The sequence below is a fragment of the Ursus americanus genome, chromosome 1 (assembly GCF_024610735.1).
Source record: "Ursus americanus isolate L20-20 chromosome 1, mUrsAme1.1.p, whole genome shotgun sequence".
NCBI lineage: Eukaryota > Metazoa > Chordata > Mammalia > Carnivora > Ursidae > Ursus > Ursus americanus.
The window spans coordinates 98,378,342-98,394,265 of record NC_142127.1 but is presented as its reverse complement, the minus strand read 5'-3'; the positions used below and the strand labels follow the sequence as shown (position 1 = coordinate 98,394,265).

The following is a 15,924-nucleotide window of genomic DNA, read 5'->3' as shown; positions in this document are numbered from 1 at the left end:
ACATACTGGTCTGTGGCTTTATTTTTTTATTTTTTCAGTCTGTGGCTTTAAAAAAGTTCTTTCTTTAAAACCTTTCTGAGTTGTTTTATTTAGTTTTTTGACTCCGGATGTAACACACCAACAAGGATTACTTTCTCTGCAAATAAGAAATTTTTAAAAATCAAATGCCACTGGGTAAAGAAATACGCTTTTTTTTTTTCCCCCTTTTTTTTGGTGGTGGTGGATTGATTTGGTTTGGTTGGTTGGTTGTTTTTCCCAGTTTCGTTTAATAAAAAATAATTAAGCAATCGTGTATCTAAATCCTTTAAAATTTGTGATTTTAATAGGTCTCAGTTAATCACGCATCTAACAGGTGCATGTTTCTGGTCTATAGTTCTTTACTTCAGCTTAACTTGGTTCATCTGAATTTATTAATCTAGAAGCCTAGGTGAAAAAGGGTTTTAAATGTAGCAGCTGTTTGCCTTTGATGTGGAGTTACAATTGAAATCCTTTCCATACACGGAGAGTAAATTTAATATCTTGTTTTTCCTTATTGCAGAGAAAAAATTAAAGGTTGGATTAAGGAACAGGCGCATAAATTTGTAGAGCGTTATTTCAGTTCTGAGAACATGGATGGAAGCAACCCTGCCCTGAATGTCCTTCAGAGACTTTGTGCTGCGACTGAACAACTCAACCTCCAGGTACCGTGTGGGCCGCACCGAATTGGTTCTTTGTCATCTCTTCCAGCTTCTCTTCTGTCTTCTGTCCTTCCCTTGATGACTCTGACTTTCCATGAATTTTCTTGTCCTAGATCGATTTTTTTCGCCAGACATGTACCTTTAGCACTGACATTTCTGTAACTTGTCCCTTGACTTTGGTGCTTTATTACTTTGTCATAAACTATACTGGGAATCTCATCTTTGACCAAACTCTCTTCTCATCGCATATTTCTTCTTAAGAGTTTATTTAGAGAGCGCATGCATGTGAGCAGGGGGCGGAGCAAAGCCAAAGGGAGAGAGAATCTCAAGCAGACTCCAGTCTGAGTGTGGAGCCTGTTGCAGGGCGTGATCTCACGACCCTGAGATCATGATGTGAGCCCAAATTTAGAGTAGGACATTCAACTGAGTGAGCCATCCAGGCGATCTGTCACATCCCATATTTCTTGACAAAGAAAAGACTTGAGAAATGTCCCCAAGTACATCTCAACCATGGGTATTAAAGTTGATGGGACCCTCCTTAACCCCTCACCACCTGGATCTGATAGTACTTGGAGAGGGAGATTGAATAAGCCTTTTATGTTTCATCTGGTTCTTAGCCTTTTTACATTTTTAATGCACTTGGAGCAATTCGTGTACTATACGTTTTCCAAGAAATTGTCCATTTCATCCGGGTTTTAAACGTATTAATTTGAAGCCACACTTTATATTTTTGTTTTATTTTCTCATTCTGGTATTCTAGCTCTTAACCTTTCAGATTGTATTCTTAATTCTTTGTCTCTTTTATTTATTTATTTTTATTTTATTTTAGACTTTGGTTTTTGTGTTAGTTGTATGGATGCTGGTTTTCTTCCATGAAATACTAACATTTGTGACTATGCGTGTAAGATCATAGTTTCCAAGGTTCTATCAAGAATGCATCACTGCCCCCCCCCCCACCTTCTTTTTTAAAGCTGTTTAGAGTGTATTCAGTTCCTCTTGGGGAAATGTGAACTGTGCATTTAGTGAGGACTGTTTAAATCGATATAGAAATACTGTTCCCAACTCTTTCAGGTGGATGGTGGAGCTGAGTGCCTTGTAGAAATCCGTAGCATAGTCTCAGAGTCTGATGTTTCATCGTTTGAAATCCAACATAGTGGATTTGTGAAGCAGCTGTTGCTTTATTTGACATCTAAAAGTGAAAAGGATGCTGTGAGCAGAGAGATCAGATTAAAGAGATTCCTTCATGTATTCTTTTCTTCACCAGTAAGTTATCTCCTAATGCTTCTCTATCTTCTTATAGGAATCACTGGTCACTGATATGTGTATTTTCATCTCAGTAATTTCCATTAGGTGCTGGTCAAGATATTGAGGTCGAGTTTCTAGCTTCTGATACACAGTTGGATTTGGATTCCTTGGTCTTTTATATCAGATATACTAGCAAAGCAACAGAAGGGTGATTTAATAGCTCATGTGCCACAGTTTCTATGGCCAGTGTATCTCGAGTCTTCGTTTTTTCTGTAAGACCAGCCATTAATTGTAGTCTCTCACTTGTGAGTGTATTTTATTCTCAATATTGTTTTTAAACATGTTGTAAACAATATATACATATAGGGAAATACGGTAAAATAGCTGTAGACATAAGAGAGTGAGCATATACGTTTCCATTTTGCATATAAAATGCAGTATTAACAATTCTGTGTGAGACTACTCAGTCACCACTTATAACCTGGATTACAAGATCAGAAGGCCCAGAGAGGCTCCCCTTCCTCAGCCTCAGTGGGTAAGAGCACGAATGTAACTACCCTTGGACACTAATGACTTAACATCATTCTGCTTGTTACGAAGCTACTAGAGAGAAGACATCCTCTGGATCATCTGTGTAGTAAGACTAAGGGTAATTGTCCTGTGTGTTGGTGAAACTACTTCACAATGCCTTCCTTTCAGTGTTCGTAGGCATTTGAGCACTTCCTGTATTGCTTTACCTTGGGCTATGTGAAGCGGAGTTGATATCTGTTCGAGATGCCTTAGATGTGTTGCAACACTGGATGTAGTTTTATACCACGTTTAAGATTATGTATAGGTCTGTAATCTCTTACCCGAAACTCCTTGGGGCTGAGCGGGTTTCAAGAGTTCTACAATACCGTCCATATATATTACATGATATTCCCAGTGGATTCTAAATAGCAGTCCATATACATCAAGTATTTTTGCAGGAAAGCATATGGATAGTCCTACTTGGTATAGGTAAATAAAGACTGCAGCTAGCCTCATGTCTGCTTGAGTCAGATCTCACCACCAAAAAGTTGGGTTTTCAAGCCTTTTGGACCTAGGAATTATGAATAAGGGATTGTGGGCCTGTACAAAAAAGAGTTTCTGTTTGAAATAATTTATATGGAAATAATCATTGCAGCCAAATCTATCAAAAGAGATAAAAGAGAAGAGATGACTGCTTCTCTTTTGTAAAACTGCCTTTTGAATTTTCTTGTTGAAGAGTGTTCCATTTTCAAGAGGCCTTGCTTAACCTGTTGGTTTATTTATAACTTTAGCTTCCTGGAGAAGAGCCCATTGGAAGAGTAGAACCAGTGGGTAATGCACCTTTGTTGGCATTAGTTCACAAGATGAACAACTGCCTCAGCCAGATGGAACAGTTTCCAGTCAAAGTACATGACTTCCCCAGTGGAAATGGGACAGGAGGCAGGTAAGGATCAGTGCCTGGCTGTGCCCTTGCCATGGGACTCTGTGCTTCATTTGGTTGAAGTAGAGTGGCAAGAGGTCTGGTAACGTCATCTTCTGCCCAAAGACCATTTGGCTGTAATGACTTTAAGAAAAATACTTTATATCTTTAAAATCACCCCACGTGTTTTAAACATGATGTTTTGGAAGTACATAACTCAGTGACTGTGTTGGCAAGCTGTAATAGGCTTAGTGTTCCTTAAATTGATAACTTTAATATATATTGCTTCTCTCCGTGAATTTTATAGACATGGATAATAAAATATTTGCATTCTGTGTAATAATGCGATTTCCTATGTGATGGAAGTGATTATACCTTTGATGGGTTTTAACAATAGGTGTATATTTTGAAGTTTTCTTGTTTCATTAAAACTTGTGTTTTTTCCATAATATAGTATTTTTACTGGACTCATGAAATGGTGCATAAAGAATTCACTATAAAAGTTCATTGTATTTTATGGGGTGTTACAGGGTTTCTGAAATATTATGACTAGAAGCCTACAAAATAAGATATTAGTTAGGTTTAAAATACACAATCTGATGTGTTTTGAACACATTTAAAATTTTTATTGAATTAAAACAATATGCGTATTGAACAGACGGATCCGTGTGGGCTAGGTTTTTTTCTGGCTTTGAAAATTAATATAGAATGTGGCATCAGTTTTGATCATTATCCTGTCCTGAAACATTTTATGAAATATAGGGGCATTTTTATCTATGCCTGAGAAAAGCATGAAGTTTTTCATTTTTACCAAGATTTGTATAAAATATGTATGTTTACATATGTGTATATCCCATCTAATGAAATATTCTTTCCCATACTCCTATTTGCATGCCTTATGGAATCTTACAGATAACTGCATTTTAAGCCTGTTTGTGTCTCACTGTTGTCAGCCCTTTCCAGAAATGAGCAATTAAATATCATTACCAGGTTTAGACTGGCGTAGCTATCAAACTGCTTCATTCAAAAGAATGTAGCAAAGTAAAATTTAAAGGTTAGTTTTTGAAGTAATTTTGTAGCAGAAATGTTTGAAAGCAAAAAAGAGGGCTTTTCCCTTTGTTTTTAAAGCCATAGAACTCAGCTATGCAGTGGCAAAATACTGCAGAAGTGAGCATGCTCAAGTGGTTGAGGAATTTTTATTCTAGAGAAATAGTTGTATCTCAGTGGTGAGGATTCCTGCTCACATGGGTTCCTGGTATGTCAGAGATAGAATGATGATTTAATGTTTTCCTATGCATGCATGCATACCCTCTTTTATTTCTTACTTTATAGTAACTTTTACTAAATAATTTGAATTGCTGGCTTGACTATTTACATAACTGGTAAGTAAGTGCTTATTTTGTGCCTTAAGAAAATGAAGTTTGTCTTGTCTTGTTTTTTTGAATTATGTTGATTTTGAAAATAATAGAATAACTTTTTTTCACAAATTATCTTGAGCTTTTCTCTCAACAGAGGATCACAGGCTTTAAAATTTTTCAACACACATCAGTTAAAATGCCAGTTACAGAGACATCCAGACTGTGCAAATGTGAAGCAGTGGAAAGGCGGGCCGGTCAAGATTGATCCCCTGGCTTTGGTACAAGCTATCGAGAGATACCTTGTAGTTAGAGGTACTTTCCCTACATGTATGTTTTGTGTTTATACATACATTAGGCTGGGAATATTAGGGAATGTGGAAACAATTTGCCTGTTGCTGCTTCTGCTAAAACGTAGCATTGGGAACTTGTGTTCCCATCCTTCATTTTCTACATAGCCTGTGGAAATGTGATAAACTTCCAAGGGGTTGATGGCTTACTTCAGCGATGAGTTAGTTCATTTATCTTGTTGGAACGTAACGTAGTAGAAATGGCGCTTTGTAGGTGACAGTTTTCTTAGCTCTTTCTGCTTCATAGGTCACAGTGTAATATACATGGTTTTCTAAGAGTATGTTAGTTTAACCAGTACGCGTGGGCTTTTCTTTGCCACGGACAATTGCTAGGAGTTTAATAGCCTTCTTGGGTCCTCAGGGTATGGAAGAGTAAGAGAAGATGATGAAGACAGTGATGATGATGGCTCCGACGAGGAAATCGACGAGTCTCTGGTAAGTGTCTGGTGCTATTCTCACCATGTTGTTGTGCACACGGTTCAGGGCCTGGAGCTTAAATGGGTTTCCTGTTCTTTATTCAGGCCGCTCAGTTCTTAAATTCCGGCAACGTAAGGCACAGGCTACAGTTCTACATCGGCGAGCATTTGCTGCCGTATAACATGACCGTGTATCAGGCAGTCCGGCAGTTCAGTATCCAGGCCGAGGACGAGCGGGAGTCCACAGACGACGAGAGCAACCCTCTGGGGAGAGCTGGCATTTGGACAAAGACTCATACAATATGGCAAGTCTGAAACTGACTTTGTTGGCTTTGTCATCAACTTCAATATATCTTCCGTGTGTTTTGTAATTCTTATTAATAGCTGGCTTACATAAAGAGAGGGGACCCAAATCCTACATTTTATTAAAAGCCACTTCAAATCTTTTATCTCGGTGTTTGTGAAAGCATGCATGTGCACACATGTGTACGTGTGTATTTGCCTTCATGACGTCTCCTAGAAACATGTACTCATGGGCAATAGTCATAGTTTACGTCAGCTTTTTAGATTCATTTCAGGTCTTTAAACAAGAAAAAAACATCTGTAAGATGATATTCCTTTAGGTAGTAAGAAGCTTGGCATCTCTGAGCCCTTAGAGGCATTTGGATGTAGCTTTCTGCATTGTTTGTGAATGTCTGCTACTTAAATTTAAAGAGAGCCAGTCTTTGGGGCCGCTGGGTGGCTCAGTCAGTTCAGCAGCCAACTCTTGATCTCCGCTCAGGTCTTGGTCTCAGGGTTGTGAGTTCAAGCCCCGTGTTGGGCTCCACTTTAAATAAATAAATAAATACAATAAAGAGAGCCATTCTTCTCTGAACCACCACTGGAGTTCCTCAGGTGGCCCCTCCTGGAACAGTGGACTCTTTGTGGTCTCTTCTCAGAAACAGCGCCATTGGTAATTCTCCAAACCCATAAGTAGGGAGAAACAGGATAGATCTCAGAGTTCTGGTAACTCTGGTGTCTGTGGGTCACACTTTGGCCCCTGTAGAATAGTTTTTATTTTTAAAATCTACATTTAGTTTATATACTCTCCAATCAATTTAGGTACAAACCCGTGAGAGAGGATGAAGAAAGTAATAAAGATTGTGTTGGTGGTAAAAGAGGAAGAGCCCAAACAGCTCCAACAAAAACATCCCCTAGAAATGCAAAAAAGCACGATGAGTTATGGCATGGTAAGTTGATGTACGGGAGGGGAAAACACATTGCCGTGGGGCAGTAGTCTTCTTGTCGTGGAACTTTTGAAGGAGTGATTTATATCTAGCAGTGAAACCCTTGAATATAATTTAGAAAAAAATGAAATTACCACAAATGAAAATTTAAGTACCTGCAAAATTAAATTTGGGAAGAAAACTGGGGAAAACTCATACTCTTTCCATGAAAAATTTGTTTTCATGAAGGCTAAAACAAATTTCATTAGTAGAACACATTTACTAAAGAAGAGACTGATCGTAGTCAGGCAGGCCCTTCCTTTTTGTCATTTATTATAATCTAACAATTACAGAAGGAATGAAAAGTTTTGCTGGGTAATATAATGACTACAGAATGGACTAGCACCTGCCAGGTGATCTCTTTTCTTTTGTAGTATTCCCTTCCAGTCTATGTGTGCTCACCCACCCACCTCCTCCCCTGTCCATGTGAGGGCTCAGAGTCATTCCATGGAGACCATCCCTACCTGGGAGTTCCAAACTAAGTGGTGTCAATTGCTGGAATTTTTTCTGGTCCACAGAAATAAGGACATTATAACAGTGTTTTGTTTTGTTTTGTTTTCCATAAAACTAAGTTCTATTATAAAAGGTTTTTATTTTAAGATTTTTGTGTCTGTGTTTTTGGTGTTAAAAATTACCCTTTCTTTTATGGTAGTGATAGTGTTGTGATTTTTAATTCTTTTACTGGGTAAAAGTAAACGGCAGTAGTTTCAACCCCTGACCCCCTGCCCAAGCTACTACTAAGTGAAATCTGAGAAAAATCTTAGATCCCTTTGGAAACTATCAGTCTGTCCTATCCTAGGCCTTGGATTAAATAACCAAATCTCTTATCAGATTTACAGTTGGGAATATTTGTCTATTTTACATGGCCATTTTAAGCTGGATAAAAAATTAAAAATCCAGAAAATTTACATAAAATTGTGAACTTAAATTGAAATATTTTGTCTTTATTATTCTCTGGCCGTTTTATTGTTAGCTGTTGCTTCTGTTGAAAACAAGAAATGGGAAATGAGTCAGTTTTTCTCCTTTCCAGTTTATTTGGCTATGGGAGGAAAGCAAAATTTTCATAAGCCTGTACGATTTATGTCTAAGATGAAAGGGAAAAATGCTAAAGCTATCAATACTCCAGTAGAATACCAAACATTAGATGTTCACAACCTGTGGTTACTATTTTCGGGGTGATAAGATGACGCCGGCTGCACTGGCATAGCCTTTCTAACTTCGATTAAACCTTATCTTTGATCTTCTGCCCTCTAGATGGAGTGTGCCCATCGGTATCAAATCCTTTAGAAGTTTACCTCATATCCACGCCACCTGAAAATATAACTTTTGAAGACCCGTCATTAGATGTGATTCTTCTTTTAAGAGTTTTACATGCCATCAGTCGATACTGGTATTACTTGTATGATGTGAGTAACGTGGCCTGCTTATGGAGTTTCCCATCGTGTATTGTGCCTGGCATGTTACCCATAGTTTCTGTCTAGTGGCTGATGAATTTTTGTACTAGAAACAGACATAACGATTCGGTTAAATGTAGGGATCACAGCTCAGCGAAATACAACATACTCACCAGCTTCCTAGCTGTAACTTTATTAAGTTAGGCTACAACACGAAGAACAAATGTGAATTTATAGTTAAAATTCTTTTAGTACATTTATGCAAAAGTTCATTTGTCTAAGTTGAAATATATATTAAGTAAAAAGTCAAGCAAAAGTTGAATGCTTCTTTTGGCATTTATGTAATACAGGGAAGAATGACGGAATTGGCCTCGCACAAAACATTAGCTGCCACGTCAGTGATTGGGTCAGTACTCGTGGCCTGAGGGGGTTGTGGTATTCGAGCTCTGCATTGTAGAAAGTCATTTCTGTTGAGACAGTCGTGAGAAGCTATCTCTTGTATGTTGGGAACCAGGTGAAATCTAGGCACTCTGCATACATAGTTGGAGATAAAGAGTGAATATAATCCTAATGTTTTACTCTATGTAGTCCTTTTTTTTTTTTTTTTAACATTTTACAGAATGCAATGTGCAAGGAGATTATTCCAACTAGTGAATTTATTAACAGTAAGTTGACAGCAAAAGCAAATAGGCAGCTTCAAGACCCTTTAGTAATCATGACAGGAAACATCCCGACATGGCTTACTGAACTAGGGAAAACCTGGTAAGATGATCATTTCTGAAACGGTGGCGTTGGGGGTGTGTTGTCGTGTTGGTCTTAATATATTTTGTTAGAAAAACACAGGCTTCACTGAACCTATTCGAACGTGTTTAAGTAACGTCATCATATTTGGTCACGGCTTTCTTAATAGTGTAGCTGTCTACCCAGAGGAGACGCCTCTAGCTGGGGCTAATACAGGATCTACTTGTGACCGTATGTGTCTGTATATTTATATGAAATAGGAAAGTATGCAAGGATATTTAAAGAGATTAAAATCCTCTGTCTTCATAAAGCTGGACTCCAAAGGTTTAGTTGATTGATTTTCTGAGCCTTTTTGGGTCCAGTCTTATTCTCAGAGACCATAGAACCGTGCTGATCAATACAGGAGTCAGTAGCCACATATGTCTGTTTATATTTAGATCAATGAAAATTAAGTAAATTAGAAACAAGTTTTTAGTCACATTAGCCACATCCTTATGTGGCTACCTATATTGAACAGATCAGGTGTTGAATATTGGCATCACCACAGGAAGTGTTTTTAGCAGCTCTGTGTCAAGAACTTCCAGAATCCTAGATCAAGAGGCAGTACGACCTATGTTACTGTGGGGTTCCTTCTTTGGAAATCAGCATGGCCGTTGGGCAGGTTTGAGTGACTTAGAAATGCCAGAGCTGGAAAGAAAATGATGAGCTAATAAAGCCATTATTTATTACTTGTGTATATGTGGAACGGGGATGGCTTGGCACTGTCATGAAGCAGTGGTCGTATTTTAAAATTAGGGTTTGCTAGTCAGGTTAGACTTGCTGAAGGTCTTTGGGTAGATTAAAGATAATCTTGAATAGACCTGATTTAAAGTGTAGGATTTTTAATAGTTGAATTGCCTATTTCACAGTGAAAAGCTACTTAATGCATTATTACTTGATCACTTAGAAATTTCATACAAGAATTAGGAAAATTCTTCAAAATCAGTTTGCCTAGACCATTATTATTGATTCTACTTATAGTTCTTATTCTGTATCATATCAAAAGTTGTTTCTAAGTACGGATTTGTATGGTTTCTGATTCTAATTCAGGTAATTTATGTCACATCTTTTTACAGCCCGTTTTTCTTCCCTTTTGATACCCGGCAAATGCTTTTTTATGTAACTGCATTTGATCGGGACCGAGCAATGCAAAGATTACTTGATACCAATCCAGAAATCAACCAGTCTGATTCTCAAGATAGCAGAGTTGCGCCTAGATTGGATAGAAAAAAAGTAAGTTTCTCCCCCAAAATATGTAAAGGTAAATTGCACGGAGCTTTTGACAATAGTGGGAACACTAGCGATGCGGTACTTGGGAGCAGTGCCTGGTGGCGGAGCCATAGCTCAGTCACAGCTGTCTCTCTGCTTGTCTGTCTTCTCCTCTGGAGCAGACATGGCTTCCTGTCAAGCTCTTGGAACCAGGCTCTCTGTGATTCTTCTTCACAGTTACGAGTCCTTTTTTCCCGTTGCTGAAATAATTTCTACAATTCTTTTTTTCTTAGTTGCCATAACTCTTGTGCCAAGAAAGAGTCCTGTCTTCTCTCACCAAGGTTTTTCTTTTTAAATTAGGAACTCACACTGTAGCCTCCCTTTTATAATTGGTCCTTTCTGCAGTAGAGTTAACCGGATCCATTTTCTTTCCTTCGCTCATCACTCTGATCAGAGATGACCAAAACAAGATTTTTTAAAAAATTTTTTATTATGTTAGTCACCATACAGTACATCCTTAGTTTTTGATGTTGTGTTCCATGATTCATTGTTTGCCTGTAACACCCAGTGCTCCGTGCAATATGTGCCCTCCTTAATACCCATCACCGGCCTAGCCCAATCCCTGTGCCCCCCCCCCCCCCAAACAAGATTCTTTTCTTTCTTTTCTTTTTTTTTTTTTTTTTTTTTTTTTAGATTTTATTTATTTGACAGAGAGACAGCCAGCGAGAGAGGGAACACAGGCAGGGGGAGTGGGAGAGGAAGAAGCAGGCTCCCAGTGGAGGAACCTGATGTGGGGCTCGATCCCAGGGCTCTGGGATCACGCCCTGAGCCGAAGGCAGATGCTTAACGACTGAGCCACCCAGGCGCCTCTGAAACAGGATTCTTGATGGGATTCCCAGCTTGAGCCCAGTCAGCCCCTGTGTTGCAGACCTCATCTTCCTGGGCTTCTCACCTTGGCTCCACATTCGGAGCTCTGACTGCTCCACTCGAAGCCATTCCAGCGGGGACCCCATCCTCCGTTTCGGACACTGCACTGCCTTTTACTTCTGATGTCTCTTTAGTGCTGAGGATTCTTACTCAAGTCTGTCTTTCCAAAGCCTGTAACTCCAAGACACATGAGAGCCATTAGTAATGACATTAAGAGAGGGGCTAGAAGGAATGAGAAGCAAAGCAGAAAAACCTTATCTTTTTTGTTTGTTCTGCAAAGCCTTGCTATTTCTATCTTTATTAGTATCATTAGGATTGCGCCAGCGGTGGTGGTGGTAGAATTTGGAAATCTAGCAGGACCTGTCTCCTCCCCGTTAATCTCATCAGTAGATGTTTGTGGTTGTGCTTATAGGATCTCTCTGCAGGTCCGGGCCAGGAGGCTTCAGCTCTCCTGTCTCACCTGCCACCTCCAGACCAATCTCTCCATTACGTAATTGTAAATGTGTCCAGGGGGATGCCACGCCCCTGCAGCCCTGACTTGCATTGGTGTCTGGCAAGGTTGCAGAGAGCCTTGCTTCTCCACCTTGAATTTTCTGAACCTGCCGTGGGCTCGAGATAATACTTACACTTCACTCCGTGTTTGTAGCAGTGGAGCTACTTCTTATCTTAACCTTTTCTGAGGTGTGCTTTTTATAGAAGTAGTCTTGGGGCGCCTGGCTGGCTCAGCTGGCTCAGCGTCCGACTCTTGGTTTTGGCTAGGGTCGTGGGATCAAGCCCCACATCAGGCTCCGTGCTGGGCATGGAGTCTGCTTTGACATTCTTCCTCTCCCTCTCCTTCCCCCACTCGAGCGTCCACATGCACACTTGCTCTCCGTGCTCTCTCTCAAATGAGTAAATTTTAAAAAAATAGTTTTTTAACAGTTGATTTTTTTTTTTGCACTCCGAGAAGGGCCACCTGTTTATTAAAGTGTAACGTGTGTACTTCGTTTTTCAGCGCACTGTGAATAGAGAGGAGCTGCTGAAGCAGGCGGAGTCCGTGATGCAGGATCTGGGCAGCTCCCGCGCCATGTTAGAAATCCAGTATGAAAATGAGGTGAGCCTATGTGTGGAGATGCTTTTCGACTTCATTTATGCCTTCAACAAGACTTCGTTGGTCCTCTGAAATTCTAAAAGACAAGTGAAATTTGTCTAGAGATAGATAAAACAGAGATTTGCTCTTTTTGGGTGATCTTGGGAGGTCGAAGCTCTCCGGTTTCCAAGATTAAGTTGTGTAATAAAAGACAGGATTTTTTTCTTGCATAAGACCACACGTTTGTGTTATTGTTAGGTTGATAAAGTGAAAGGATGTTTTAAGCATCCCTTTCAGAATGTTTGAACTGCTTTAAAAAGAATCACAGCTATAACCTGTATCATAAATGCACACTTATAACATGTACGATTCTAGCTGTACAAATTCTGATGTCCGAATGTATTCAGTCTGGAACCACTACCACATCAAGATTAGGAAAAACATCCCATCAGCACAAACTATTCTCTTAGACCACTTTGCGGTTCGCGCCCTCCCCCCACCCCCAGGCAATCCTGGGTCTATTTCCTGTCCTGTAGTTTTGTCTTTCTTGCTATCCCATAGGAGGTGGAATCCTGCAGTGTGTAGCCGCTTGTGTTACTCTTCTACACTTAGTATAATGCTTTTGAGATTCATCCTTGTTGTTGCCTGTATCCGTTTGTTTCCTTTTATCACTGGTACTAAGAGTCTGTTGTATGGAGGTGTCAGGAAATGTTTCATCAGGTGATGCCCATTTTCGTTTCCAGTTTTTGACCCTTATGAATAATGTTGCTATGAACATCTGGGTACAAGTCTTTGTATAGACATATATTTTTATTTCTCTTAGGTAAATTCTTCAGCTAAGTTACTTAGTAAGATGCGTTTTTACTTTATGAGACACACGAAACTGTTCCTTTGCCATTTCTCATTCCCACCAGTGGTGGAGCTTGTGAATTTCAGTTGTTTCCCATGCTCACCAACCCTTGGGTCTTGTCTTTTTAATTTGGGGTATTCTGAGGGTGGAGGGGGGTGTGTAACAGTGGCATCTCATTGTGTTCTATTTGTATTTTTTTGATGATTAATAATATTTTCATTCTCATTTGTTTCACTAGCCATTCACACTTCACTCTGGAGAAGTGTCCATCTACTTTTTCATCATCGTGTTTTATGACTAAGTTGTTAAGAGTTCTTTATTACTCTGAATACAAGTTCTTTATGAAATAAGTGTTTGCAAATATTTTCTTCCAGTCTGTGGTTTATCTTTCAGTTTCCTCATGAAATGTCTTTGAAAAGAGCAGAAGTTTTTAATTTTGTTGAAATCCAATTTATCAGGTTTCTCCCCCCCCCCCCCCATTTTCCTGGTTTGTGCTTTTTTATATCAGGAAAATTTCCCCTCATCCTTGGTTTTCAGAGATTTTCCCCCATGTGTTTTTCTAGAGATTTTATAGTTTTGGCTCTCATACTTAGGTCTATAATCCATTTTAAGTTATATATAGCATAAAGGTAAGGGATTAAAGATATTTTTCTTTTTTCCTAAATATAGGCTATTTCATTTTTCCAGCACCGTTGTTTGAACTTCTCCCATATTGAATGACCTTGGCACCTTTTTGAAAATGAGTCGATTGTGAATATTTGGGTCTATTTCTGGATTTTCTGTTCTTTTTTTGTTAATCTATACTGTCTTGATTACTCTATCTTTATAGTTAGTCTTGAAGTCAGGTAGTGTGAATCCTACAACTTTGTTTTTCTTTGTCAAAGTTGGGGTTATTTTTTAGTCCCTAGTATATCCGTGTAAATTTTAGAATCAGCTTGTCAGTGTCTACAAAAGGTTTCACAGGATATGCATTGGGATTGTGTTGAATTTTGGTTAGTCTGGGAGAAAATTGACATGTATAGTATCGAGTCTTGGAGTTCCTTGAACACCGTGTAGACGTCCATTTGTTTAGGTTTTTTTATTTCTCTCAGTTTCACTTCATTAACTTAAGTGTAGAAGTCTTTCATGTGCATATTTCATTAAATTTCTCCCCAAGTATTTCATGTTTTGTGATGTTGAAAATGATACTCTCATTTTCCATTTGATGTTAGTTTGTAGAAATACAGTTGATTTTTATATCTTGACTTTATTTTCTGTGACCTTGATAATTATTAGTTCTGATAACTTTTTAATAGATCCATTTAGGATTATTGCAGAACCCCAGTTTGGGAGACTTCTGTAAAGGCCCAGATAGTAAATATTCAGGGGTTGTAGGCCCTATAGTCGCCATCACTACTACTCCTTTTGCCTTGTACAAGCAGGAAAGTGGCCGGAGACAATACTTACACAAATGAGCCTGGCCGTGTTCCAACACAATTTTACTGTCAATGAAATTTGAAGTTCATATAATTTTCACATGTGGTGAGATATTACTCAAGATTTTTCAGCCACTGAAATTGTAAAAACCACTCTTAGTTTTGCAGATTGTACAAAAACAGGCAGTGGACTGGAGCTGTAGTTTGCTAACCAGTGTTGATAAATAGTTGGGTCGGCTGTGAAAAAATACAGTTGTACTTCCTTTCCAGCCTTTGTCATTTATTTCTTTTGAGGCACTTTTATTAAACAGCCTGGACAGTCCCTCAAAAGATTCAAATAATGGTTTTCTCTATATTTTAACTATGAAATACTGCGTTTCTTGGGGATACTTTGCTCCCTCTTTCCCCTAAATATTTTTAAGACAAAACTTGAAAATGTTTGGACTTCTAAAACTTTTATAGACCTAAAATTTCAAAACCTTCTATTACACTGATTATTTATTTATAATAGCCAGTCACTCTGCCCCTCCGTTTTCTTGTCTATAAAATGTGAGTTATAGTACAACCTCTTAACAATCTGCACTATTACCTATGGTTATCCAAGGAATTCTAATTATGATTTTGATTTTTCTTAGGCATTTTCATCTTATTAAGACTTTTGGAAAGTTTATTCGAGAGTATTTAGTCATCAGAATTAAAACTTGAAGTAGTTGTGACCTGGGAAGTGTACAGTGTGCTGGGGATCCGGGTTATGGCAGAGTTCCTGTAGTCAAAGGATTACAGTGTAGTCACAGGATAACGGTACAAATGCATGTGGCTGATTAGTGGCATAGGTATCAAGTGGACGGGGCTTTCACATAAGTCCTACTGTCCCAAGAGTGTGTGGGCAGAGTCATAGAGTTAGACCTTAATGGAAGAGAGAGGGAGAATTAGAGGACAGAAGGTTGTGGCTTGAGCAAAGGTTTAGGCTTGGTGGTGAGCGGCGCAGGTGAGTAACTGCTCTGGAAGTGTTGGGAGGGAGGAGATTTGAGTGGAGGCCTTGACTGCTGGGATGAGGAATTGGGGGATGGTCTTTGGAACCCACCCTGATGGTGCCTCTTGCTCAGAGGATACAGGTTTTAGATGTTTACATGCTCAGATTTCTTCCTCATAAAACTGCAGGACCTCTGCTCCCGCTGACTTCTTCTCCTGAGTTTATTTTAACTCTGATTTTTACTTTTTTACTCCAGTAATTTTTTTTTTTCTTGCCGGGAATGTCTTTCCTTCCCTCTCGCATCCTTCATGGCTCTGTTCAGATTGCATCTCACATGGAACCTAGACAAGTTCAGAATAACATCACATTGTGCGAAGGATCCTCAGGATTGAGTTACTGATAAAGAAATCATAATTTTATAATCTTCATTGCTGGGTCCTACCTGCTAATTATGGAAAAGATTGTAGGAGGATCATTGGGGAATAGGGCTTGGGAGGAGTACTGACTTTTTATATAGAAAGGGCCTCCGGTCATAAATCAGATTCAACCATACAAGTCTGCAAGTGGCCA

General features: G+C 39.0%; 1 protein-coding gene across 17 annotated transcripts in view; it reads left to right on the top strand.

Annotated features, from left to right (window-relative positions):
* TRIP12 (thyroid hormone receptor interactor 12) overlaps window positions 1-15,924 on the top strand; it is a 140,259-nt gene that overhangs the window by 111,278 nt on the left and 13,057 nt on the right. For 12 of the 17 annotated variants that reach the window (XM_045794170.2, XM_045794180.2, XM_045794177.2 and 9 more), the window contains 11 exons: window positions 539-680; window positions 1,749-1,940; window positions 3,224-3,375; window positions 4,849-5,021; window positions 5,418-5,491; window positions 5,578-5,777; window positions 6,574-6,701; window positions 7,992-8,143; window positions 8,751-8,893; window positions 9,988-10,144; window positions 12,042-12,140. In XM_045794170.2, the coding sequence (XP_045650126.1) occupies window positions 539-680; window positions 1,749-1,940; window positions 3,224-3,375; window positions 4,849-5,021; window positions 5,418-5,491; window positions 5,578-5,777; window positions 6,574-6,701; window positions 7,992-8,143; window positions 8,751-8,893; window positions 9,988-10,144; window positions 12,042-12,140 (1,612 nt within the window). The remainder of the gene's footprint in view (window positions 1-538; window positions 681-1,748; window positions 1,941-3,223; window positions 3,376-4,848; window positions 5,022-5,417; window positions 5,492-5,577; window positions 5,778-6,573; window positions 6,702-7,991; window positions 8,144-8,750; window positions 8,894-9,987; window positions 10,145-12,041; window positions 12,141-15,924) is intronic. The other 5 variants (XM_045794178.2, XM_045794173.2, XM_045794183.2 and 2 more) reach the window with 1 other exon arrangement.